This window comes from Lagenorhynchus albirostris, chromosome 20, assembly GCF_949774975.1.
Source record: "Lagenorhynchus albirostris chromosome 20, mLagAlb1.1, whole genome shotgun sequence".
NCBI classification, from domain to species: domain Eukaryota; kingdom Metazoa; phylum Chordata; class Mammalia; order Artiodactyla; family Delphinidae; genus Lagenorhynchus; species Lagenorhynchus albirostris.
Window position 1 is genome coordinate 18,512,657 of NC_083114.1, and position 11,809 is coordinate 18,524,465.

The 11,809-nt window shown below is 47.1% G+C and overlaps 1 protein-coding gene across 7 annotated transcripts in view; it reads right to left on the reverse strand.

Moving 5' to 3' along the window:
* The window catches only part of MYO1D (myosin ID), a 348,947-nt gene extending 337,874 nt beyond the window's left edge, over nucleotides 1–11,073 (reverse strand). For 6 of the 7 annotated variants that reach the window (XR_009537509.1, XM_060133821.1, XM_060133823.1 and 3 more), the window contains exon 1: nucleotides 10,902–11,073. Coding sequence is in view for 6 of the 7 variants with exons in the window: in XM_060133821.1 (XP_059989804.1) it covers nucleotides 10,902–10,996 (95 nt within the window). In the remaining variant the exon portion in view is untranslated. The remainder of the gene's footprint in view (nucleotides 1–10,901) is intronic. The other variant, XM_060133826.1, reaches the window with a different exon arrangement.
* Between the last annotated feature and the right edge of the window lie 736 nt (nucleotides 11,074–11,809).

Here is an 11,809-nt window from a genome sequence, read left to right on the forward strand (position 1 = left end):
AGTCCCAGAGCAGATCACATTTGTAGATTAAGAGCGGGCAGAGAATCCACAGGGAGGCACACTAAGAGAAACCATAGAAATGTAACCATATACTCTCAAATGTTACATCGTTCACATCAGTTTGGTGTGGAACAAAACATCACACATGTCTCAATAAACCCCGGAGTTGTGAAAACAATTGTTCATAACTATGACTATCATGATCTAGGTCCTTTAGGAAAAAAGTTCAATTACATTCCTTACATTCTGTTTAAGGAAGCAAGAGTGAGGCAGCATTAGCATTTGAGTGTCCTTGATATGTTTACAACTATAAACAACCCATCTATGCTCTCATTTTATGAAATAACCTCGTAACGTAGGGATCAGTCCCATTTTAAAACCAGGCAGTAGAGGCTCAGAGAACTGAAGTACATCGTTTACGTCATAGAGTACATATAGTAGAGCCATGCTTAAGTTCGGATAACTGAAATACTTCCTTTGCTCATTATAGCATGCCGCACTGCCACTTTTAAAATCATTTTGGTTAGAAATATTTCTAATTTTGTGTGTGTGTGTGTGTGTGTGTGTGTGGTTGCAAGACTAAAAGCCATCTGGAAAACAAGCACCTAGAACAGTGGTTTTCAAACTGGTTTTTCAATGTGATAGCATTTCTTCTCAAACAAAAAATTCCTTGGTCATAGATATAGAGAACAAATTAGTGGTTAGGGAAAAGGGGAAGGGCATGATAGTGGTAGGGATTAAGAGATACCAACCACTCTGTATAAAGTAAATCAGCAACAAGGATATATTGTACAGCACAGGGAAATATAGCCATTATTTTGTAATAACTTTAAGTGGAGTATAATCTATAAAAATATTGAATCACTATGTGGTATACCTGAAACTAGTATAATATTGTAAATCAACTATACTTCATTGAAAAAATAAATTAGCTCATCAAGAAAAAAATTCCTTGGAACCCCAATATGTAGAGGCAGAGCTGCTCTGTTGAAAGGAGAGGGGCCGAAGCCCTACTCCACTCCCACCTGGCCTCCAAGACGGCTTCTCATGGCCCAGGACACCACAGAACGCAGACTGAAAGAGCACCAATCATGTGATTGGAGTCACTGGATTTGCTGTATGAAAGAGTGTCCCTTTAGAGACATTCAACAAATGATACCAAGTTATATAAAGGCCTCCCGATGCTGGTAACAATGTAACCTACTCGCTAAGGTAAGCAACAACACGAGATTACAGAACCACTCAAGTAGGTTCCCCCCTCGTTGTATGCATGACAAGCTCCACCTGTCTGAGTTCTACACATCTTTGAAAAGAAAAAAGATGTCTATCATTTCACAAGGATCCCAAATATATTTTAGTGCTTTTTTCCTCCCCCAAGAGTAATGGTAGTTTTATTTTCCTATCTCCCCAAAGACTAGAGTTACAACAGAAAAATCAGATTATTTAAATATACAAAATACAATACATAAAACCCGGAAAATACATAGTTCAGGCAGGAATCAAAGATGTGGAAATATTATGCATTCATTTACTCATTCACCGATAGAAGGGAAAACATTTTGTTCTTAATGCCTGGAAAGAAGCCTTCAGAGATAAAGAAGATAAAGTTACCCTCGGGACTTAGAGACTGCAGGTAGGACACACATATGAGTCGACAGCACGGGGTGAATGCAATAAAAAAAAAAAAAAAACTCCTCATAGTGGTACTTCCTGACATCTGAACTACTCTAGAGATGTTCTTTTGAGGATTTTTTTAAAAAGGTTTTCTTCTTAATTACAAGTAACATAGGCTAGGATGGCAGAATCAGGCTAAATAACTCAGCCTCATGATCAAAGGCTATTCTTACAATAAATTTTAAATGACTGAGATGTCCATGAAAGCCCAAACTGAAACATAACTGACTTTAGGGTGATCCAAAGTAAGTGTAAGGTTTTTTTTTAAATGGAGTTTGACTTTTTAATTTTAATTGACTATGAAATTTTTCTCGACTTTATACTGAACACTAAGCAGCGGTTTGAGACAAAGCCCTTCGGGATCGCCCTGACCCGGCCACGGATGATCCTCTATTGTACAAGTTACTCAAAGCAGACTTTGTGATCAGAGGGGGAAAAATTGTTTGAATTGCTCTTGGTGTTTGCTTCATTGTTTTAGATGAAGCCATTTTTTGACTAATTCATTGGCTTCTAGCGCTTATGGGACCCTGGTGTATGTAAGCGGTAATTTTTTCCCCTAAGTCTTAGTAATATGACTGTGGGTCATAAATGGAGAAGAGGAATGAAACCAACGTTGGGTTTGTCTCTTGATGCATTTCCCCATCTATTCCAGAAGTTTTTGTTTTGTTTTAATAGAACCTTGAATTGGCCTGTGTACTTTTTGGAAAAAAGCTATGTTCAGCACTAAACAATCTTTTTATTAAAGCAAAATAGCTTTACTAGAATTAATGCTTCAATCTCACTAAAGCGAAATCCATTTCCATACTGTGTGCACCAAGGGGCACCAGGAACGTGGGGAGAATGAAGACTGTCTCACTGAGACATAAAGTAACTACTCCCCCATGAGCAGCTGTGTCTGGAATGCAAACTGGGGTATCCTCAGGGGTGAGGCTGAGACAAGGAGGAGACGGGAAGGTGGGCAAAGTATCAAAAAGGAACCAGCTGAGGCTCTCAAATCCCTTCTCCATCGATTCAAGTCACTTATCAGAAACCCTTACTTTAAAATGGCCTACTTTCCAACAGTGGACCATTCTATTTCACCAAGGAATGTTGAAAGCCATGATTAGAGTCACAGGCTGGCTCACATATGTCTCTAACCCACAATGGAATGACCATAGTATTCACCACGCAGTCTGGGTGCTGCGTCTTAAAAGTTCTGTAATTAGGCATAAAATAAAGGAAGAAAAAAAAATTTTTTTCCATTTCCTCTTCTAGGCCCAAAGATAAGCCATAGACTAATTTTTTAATTGAGCCAAGTTTTTCTCTGGCGCCCTCCCTCTCTGTACTCAGAGCCTGCCTCCCCAAGAATAAACTGGGCTCTTACTATCTTTGGCCCATCCTTCCCGCCAGAGTTCAGTTCTCCATCCCAGGTCTGCAGTGACAGGCTGCAAAATTATTACTCAGAAATGAAATCCTCAGTCCCTCCTTCTAACTGACCTCATCAAAGCATGAGACAGAAAGGACCCAGCAAATCTACCCTCATGTGCCTGGGCTGCATTAGAAGTATTTGACTTTGGAAGAGGATTCTTATCAGCCTGACTCAGTCTCTAGTTGGGACAATTTGGGGGTAGCATAAGACAGGAATGAACAAAGTGCCGACAATGCGGGGGGGGGCGTAGTGGCGGATATTTTCGAGCAGTGCAAGCTGGCGGGCAGCATGGCCAGCCCACTGGCGCTGAAAGTGGATGGCGAGAAAGCAGAGGGCTAGGACATCAGGGCCCAGGGGAAAGGGGTGTCTCCCGATGAGAAACTCTCTCTCCTTCCAACAAGGGTCTGCTCACATTCTGCCTCTTCCACAGAGCACTGTCTACCTACTCCCAATCCCATTTTCTCTTTTTCTGAATTCCCTGAGAACTCTAGTACATAACATATATACAACTCTTAATTACATTGCCGTCAGTTCTGTTTTTAAAAAATCTGCTTCACTGGTTCCTTCTCTCTAGGAAGCCCTAAAAATAATTGATTGTCTGCAATATTCATTTTGGTTCAATCATATTCTACCTGAGCTTGATCAATTTATTAAGGTTATCTTTTACTCCCAATTAAGCTATCCCGCAAAGAATGACTTTTTATAAAGTAACCCCCACCAAGGTGCCCAGCAGAGTGATGAGCACACAGCAAGAATTCAAGTAGTTGCTAGCTTTAAAGCCAGGAGATTATATTAAAAAGACATAAGGTCTATAGTTAAATAAGGAAATAAGTTAGAGGGTTTTTTTTTTAAAGACTATATTTAAAGTTAATCACCCATCTATAGTGCCTGGAGATCTCAGGCACCAATGCCACCAACCTTCATGAAATCAGAGAACACCCTGGAGGGAACAAGGTTATGAGTGTGACAGTCACGGAGACAGTTGGGACCAACAAGGGCACTTGATCCACAGGGCTGCACTGAGGGGATGGAGAGGAGAGATGGAGGACCGTCTGCTGAGCATCTACTATACTATGCTATGGGTACCACGCTAGGTGTTTTACAGGTGGTAGAGTTTAATCTTTGCAGTAACACTTCATCTTTACAGATGAAGAAACCAAGACTCAAGGGAGGCTAAGCAACTTGTCTAAGCCCACGTGGGTGGTAGTGGTGGACAGAGACAGGATTAAGGTCCAGATCTATTTATTTCCAATGTTTTTGCTTTCTCCACTAGGTAACCCCAACCCCTTCTAGAACACTTTTCATTCTTGCCCCCCAAATAAAGCCAAAACGAATGATTCTGTCTTTGTGAGGAAGGAAGAGGTGAGATTAGCAAGCCCTTCAGGGTCAGGGCAGGGAGGTGAGGCCATTTGGGAAGGATTCAGAAGCAGAGTTAACATTAGTTGGGAGGGAATTATGTACCAAGCACCGATCAGGCACTTTTTACACTTCATGTGATTTCATCCCAATAACCCTAAGAGGCAATCATTTTACACATATAAGGAAACTGAGGCTTAGGTAAGTTAAAGTACCCTAAGGTACAATGCTAAAAAGAGTAAAAGTGAAGCTGGGATTTGAACTTGGCCAGTCAGGACTCGAAGCCTGTGCTCTTTCCCTGCTTTCCGATGCAAGCATGTGCTCCCCTTTCTTCTTCCCATAAATGACAGAAACTAAAGTTGGGGAGACACCACCTACTAAGAGATCTGCCTAGTTATTACCTAGCAGGGAAACTGAAGGGAGCCTCCAACCGAGAGGAAATAAAACCGTTATCTCAACCAAGGAACTGAACAGACAAAAAGACAGAGGCTTGCAATGTATATTTAAAACTGCTGTTACCCTCTGAACCCATTCCTGCGTCTACTTGACGTTCTGATAGGCCATGTCAGTGAGGCTCATCCCCAGTGGGGCAGATCCCACTAGATAGGCTTGGCAGTGCCACGTGACCCAATCCAGTCCCAACAGCAACACAGCGAGGGACGCCAGAGAGTTATCACAAAATGAGGCCGGTCCTTGAGATCCAGTCCTTTTTGCTGAGGTGGCTCAGACTTAGGTGAAAATGTCAGCAAACGGCTCTCCACATTAGGATAATTCACGACACTGACAGCTTGCGCGAGTCATTAAACACACACACTTCTATCTATACCAGATCCACCACTTACGTCTCCAAGTTGAGCAAAAAGTCAAAGCTGCTCTCTTTAAGGAAGAAGAAGAACCCTTCAGAACCTGTGATGAAACACACCAGTAGCAGCTTCTGAGCGCTTGATTCCACCCACATCTGGCTCTGTTTGGGAGCTAAATTCAGCAGAAGTCTCCAGGGTCAACAAATGACCCCGAATAAAAATAGTCTTGGAAATCTGTCACGGAGCAGGAAAGGAAACAAGGCGGCTGGGCGATTCACTCCAAATGGCAGCTCTGAAACCCCAACTCTCATTTTTTTGTCCCAATATGAAACCAATGTGCAAAACAGGCCCAGAGCAAACTGTCCTTTTCCGAAGGCCTCTAAAAGTGGTTGCCAAAGAATTTCACATGCAAGCCAAAAAGATTTAGTGTGCCATTCACCTCTCCTATGAATCGAACTACAGCTCCTTTGAAGGAGAGCTCCGAACCAATCACAGGTTGACACGTGCTTGAGGACCACCAGGGTACCTAAGGCTCTGCCCCAGGAAGCAAGAGGGACCCTCTGTCCTATCTAATTTTCCAAATGATCAAAGAGCTGCAGAAAGAGTACAGAGGTTGTGTGGCGAGTGAGAGAGCGAGGGCGAGCGAGCGCCTGTTCACTGCTTTTCTACAAATTCTGCAGCTCATTGCTCCTGCCCGCCCCCCACACACACTGAAGTTGTATTAAATTAAGTACAATATTTTGAGATGATTGTATGCTTTTTTTAAGTTAAGAATTCCATGGGCTGAAGAACAATCAGCCAACATTTGACGGCTTAGTTCACTCATTTTATTTTTTTATTCTAATTTTTTTAGTTTTTGGCCACGCCGCGTGCCTTGTGGGATCTTAGTTCCCTGACCAGGGATCGAACCCAGGCCCGCGGCAGTGAAATCGCGGAGTCCTAACCACTGGACCACCAGGGGAGTCCCAGTTCATTCATTTTAAAATGTATTGAACACATAGCTGCCCAATTCTGGAGCATGATAGAAAATGCAGAGGGGCTAGCGGTGGGTTTGCTTCACAGCCACTCACTTGTGCTTGCCCTTCCAAAGCCGTGTATCTAATCTGACATTCATAACTTATACTCTTTTTCTCAGAGGTGGTTCCCCCCTCCCCAACTGTAATGAATTTCAAAGGACCACACAACCTGGATCCACCTCTGGACAGGCTCTCTGGCTTTGGGGAATCTCACAATTTGGTGGGAATGCAGACACGCAGAGAAAACAACATAGCATGATAAATCCTAACGGTTATGATCAAGTGCCCATATATCTTGGGAGCACAGGTGAGGGTATGGTTAACCCTTGCCTTGGAGGTTTGGGAAAGACTTTTCAGAACTGGTCTCGCAGGACAAGGAAGAGTCTGACAGGCAGGGATGAGGGCAGAGAGTAGGGGGAGGACATTCCAGGGCATTCCAGGGAGTGAGAACAGCCGAGGCCAGTGGTTCTCAACTGGGGACAATTTTGCCCCCTCCCCCAGGGGACATTTGGCAACATCTGGAAATATTTTTGGTTGTCATATGGGAGGGGAGTGGTGCTCCTGGCATCTGGTGGGTAGAGGCCAGGGATGCTGCTAAACATCTGACAACACACAGGGCAGCCCCCCCCGCCCCCCAGCAAAGCATGACCCAGCCCCACTGTCAACAGCACCAAGATTGAGGAAAGCCTGGTCTAAGCAAAGGTACAAAAGGAACATTGTGTTAGGTTAAAGGTGAGAAGTTGCCTGGAGCTTCGGTAAACACAGTGCTTCAAATTACTGCTTTTATGGAAGAGAAAAACCGGTAAGAAAAGAGGACAAATTAAATTTCCAAAGAACCAAGACACCAGGCTGAGCAGATGCCTTATTCTCAAAACAGGAACCACCACCAACAAAATTAGAAACTGGAAGCCTAAAGTGGGTTTCCTCGACCTGTGACATGAAAAGCACATGTCTCAGGCCACTGTCCTCAGGAAGAGCAGCCCGCATTCCTCCTTCCTCGAGGATGGCTAAGTGGCGAGTAAGGGCACAGTGAGGACCAGATGTTCCGCGTGGCTGCACCAGGCAGATCTCTCACTGCGAGACAAGGTGCAGCAGAGCTGATGTGAATTTTGTTAGAACTCAAGTCCAGGAATGACCCAAGGCACGAGAAAAGGAACCAAAGGCTCTAAAAGGGAAGCGGCTAGGAAGAAAGCAGACCGTGGTGGGGATGCCGAGGTCGGGCCTTCAAGTGGCCATGCGGGGGTTTGGCGGGAACCAGGCCTGACCGCGAAGGCTGGAGGTGCTTGTGCAGGCGTCTGACTCCTGGATCGGACGCTTGGAAGTGGAGTGCGGAGCTTACCACCGTCACCAAAACCACCGACACCTGTGCCTCCACCGAAAGGAAAAGCAAATAAGTAGAACAAATCTCCCTTAGCAAGAGACTCCTAGAGGGGAGAGAAGGCGGCCCTCAAGATACCAGCAGTTTCTGGTATAAGCGTAAAATACAAACTGAAACTCCTTCTCAGATATGCTAACTCACACTAATCCGCATCATTGAGTCTTGCCTCATCCAGACCCTCAGACACAGACACGTGCCTACATCAATTTTTAAAAATAATAACAGTAAGGGGAAAGTGACATTGATTGTAGCAGATGTCTAAAAATAAAGCTTTTACCCAAGAGAGGAAAAGAAAGCCAAACTAGTAGCAAAATAAGAAGATAATTCTAAATGGAAAATGACACAAAAGCTTAAAAAAAAAAAGTAACCGAAACATTCCTTTTTTTCTCTCTCTATAAAAAATGTCACAGTGGGTGCTACTGTAGGGAAAATTAAAATTCGGTTTGGATGACACAGACCCCTGAAACTGTAGCTATAAATGCCTAAATGCATGTCACAGACCATAAATGAAGGAAAGAGCCAGATAGACAGCAGGGGACAGGACATTCCAGACGGGAGTGAGAGGAGAAGCCGCAGCTTGGGGAAGGCAGGAATGATGGAGCACGTGCGCACATACCCACTGTGAGATGAAATACACTCAAATTTCACCTCTATACAACCATAAATATACACTCCGTATGGACCAACCACCCATATTCCGGGAGATGAAAACACTACATGACATAGTAGCACCTGGCTCTACAGTGGGTTTGTGGTCACCTTCTGCAGAGGGACACAGATATCCAAGGGTCCACACGAGCCTTACAGGAAGGCTCATACAGCTGAAACACTGGAACAGTCTGGAGGAACAACGGGCTGATGGGAAATTCCAACTATCAGAGAGCGGCCTGCTTTCCACCTGGGTCATCAGGATTTACAGCTGGGGAGGAGGCAAGGGCACTGCTACCCTTTACGGCTCCCGGGAACCAACCCCTCCCAACTTATAAATAAACCATGAACAATCACTGAACCCGTGCGCTGAGACTTGCAGCCAGTTCGCAGAGTGGTCGAGTACACACACAGGTGAGACACATACAACATCCGAATCTTGATGGACCTGGTGATTGGGAATAAAGGTAGACCTAGAAACCTGGGCATTAGCCAAGCGTCATACTGATGAGAGCTCGCGATTCCTTCCACAACTCCCCAACACCCACTCCTTCCCCTCCGGACAACTTATTCACGAACACCCAGAGTCAGCTTTTAAGCTCCACTCCTCTGCTTGGCCACTTTATCCACCTGGAACGTTCTCCACCTACACAGATCCTACCCATCCTCTGCAACTCCTCTCAACCCCTCCTCTCCTCTAGATGGTGTTTCTGAGCCACCCTAAGGCATCTCTCCCTCTGCTAAACTTCCAGAACAATTAGGTTGTACAATTACTTGGCAAAGAATCATCAATAAGCTCTACAAAGCTTAACTTTTCTGTTGTTTTCCTGACCTATTATTTAAGTGGATAAAAATTTTCACCTTGCTCCCTGTCTTCATAAACATGCCATGTCTTTGAGAGGTAAGGACACATCTGATGGTTCTTTGGACCCTCCCACCTTACCTCCTAAAGTACCCTGCATAATGCAGAATTAAATTGCAAAATTCTCTCCTGTGCAAAGTTCTCTTCTGAGCTAAGTTAGGCTCACATTAATAATCTTTCTTAAGAGTCAAGCCTCACAAGACTTTGCAACCAATGATATGTGAAAGCAAAAAAAGAATGTAAGGGCAGAAAAATCTTGGAGATCATTATTTTACAAATTAGGAAACTCAGACGCAAGGACTGGCTCAAAGTCGTTTGTGGTAGGTGGGTGTAGAACTCCGGTCAGTGCCTCTACTCCTTACTCTGGGACATAATGAAGCCTGGCTAAGAGCAGATGCAGACTATGGGGACTGCAATTTTGAAGATTAAAAAAGTTTTTAAAATTCTTAAAGTTAACAGGAGAGGGCTTCCCTGGTGGCGCAGTGGTTGAGAGTCCGCCTGCCGATGCAGGGGACACGGGTTCGTGCCCCGGTCCGGGAGGATCCCACATGCCGCGGAGCGGCTGGGCCCGTGAGCCATAGCCGCTGAGCCTGCGCGTCCGGAGCCTGTGCTCCGCAACGGGAGAGGCCACAACAATGAGAGGCCCGCGTAAAAAAAAAAAGAAAAGTTAACAGGGGAATTCATACTGACAAGTGGGATTAGTTAGGCACCCAAACCGAGGTTAAGATTTTCACTTTTAAATTTATGGAGCGATATTTAAAACCTACAAGAAATGGAGTCAGAACTTCCAGGAAACACCTCCCCCCCCAACTCAGTTATTTTGAAACTCCATTTACTGTAATGTTTTCTTTAAAAAAAAAAGTCAAACTACTTTAAATCTCTGCTTACATATTACTCTATAAGGAGTGAAATAATCCCATGTAGAAGCCTTTCTAAAACAAACTCGTCCTGGAAGCCCATCTCGGGGCGTTGAGTTGTGACTACATTCTCAAGGATGTCAGTAACACAAGGGTTCCATCCACAACTCCTTGAAAAAACTGAAACCATGAATGCCTTGTCAAATTCAGACAGTTTATCTTGGCACTGGCGAGCAGAGCAGTCTCTTCGATGTCTGGAAACGCGTCTAATTACGTTCAGAGAGTAACTAAAAAATAGCCAGTGTCCCGGAACAGACAGCTCAGGGATCACTCCATAGCGTCCTGAATGACGCGATGGAACCACGCCAGGAAAAACTAAAAAAAGAAGACGAAAGCGAAAAAAGAAAAGAACCAAGTGTGAAACCACGATGAGACCCTAGCCTCTCTCCGAAACAACCCTCCAGTCTTCCCTGAGCCTTGCGGCCGCCACGACTCTCCCGAAAGTTTTCATTTCCCTCTACTCTTGTTTCCATTAGGTCACCCGGCCCGCCCACAGCACTTACCTGGGGCAGCGCACTAGCTGCCTGGCCCCAAGCGCTGCCTCCCCCCGACACCCCCCTCCCCCGTCCGGACAGCACCCAAGGACACCCCCTCTCTAGAAGGCGCAGTCCTGGAGCTCGGCACGCCCCTTGCACTCCAATGCGGCCGCACCCCAGGGCGTCCCCTCCCGGGAAAGCTCAACCATCGAGCTCAGAGGACCCCGGACACCCCAATCCGGCCGCACTCCATCCCTCGCGCTCGGTGCACCCCCTACACCCCCAATCCGGCCGCACCGCAAGGGCGCCCCCTCTCGGGAAAGAGCAGGCTCGCAGCATTGCGCACGGCCGCTCCGCCCTCACCTGAGCCGAAGGTTGGCCATGAACTCGGGCATAGAGACGGTGTCCATCAGCACGAAGTCCGCCTTCCCGAACTCCAGGCTCTCCTGCTCCGCCATGGCGCCAGCGCACGGGCTCAGGTGGGCGCGGACGGGTTCAGGTGGGCGCGCTCGGGCGGCGGGGGCGCGCGGCGAGCTCGGGCGGGGCCGGGGCGGGGCGCGGGAAAGGGGGCGCCGCGGCGGCTCGGCGGGACGGAGGCCGACCCGCTGCTCCTCGGCGCGCTCTCGTCCGGCGCGGCTCACCCGGCAGTTTCCGCTTTTCCCGCGGCGGCTGCCCGGCGCTGTGGGGGAAGAGACAACGAGACGGAGACGGCGGCGGTTGGTCCCGCCTCTGGCCTTGTCTGGCCCCGACCCCGCGGCTGCCCGCCCCACCCGCCCCGGCCCGGCCTCTCCGCCCCGCCCCCCCGGCCGAGGAGCCGCCCCCGCGGCGAAGGCCACCACCTCCTCACCTGGGCGGCGCGCACGCGCGGGGCGGCCGGCGGGGGCGCGCTCCGGGCCGGGCGGAGGCGGAGGGGTGGCAGCGCCCTCTGGGGACAGGCGCTGGGAGCTCAGGGGGGCGGTACCGAGGCGTGCGAACGTAGGAGGTGGGTGGAATCAAGTTTCCAGAATTGCCGCCTCCGCCCGGGCTTGGTATATGCCAACAAAGTTACGGAAGTGTCTTGTGGAGCTTCTCGCGTGGATAATTCATTACGATTCTGTCACCCTGCTGCGAAGCCCTCTCCTGCTCTTCTGCTCACATCCTCTCCATCCTTAAAATGATGGTTCACGCTCAGACTGAGAGAGAGTAATAATAATTAACACGTTGGGGGTACCAAAAGTGCCCAGAGCTTTTATAAGGGCCTTAGAGAACTTAAGTAACTTGCGCACGGCTAC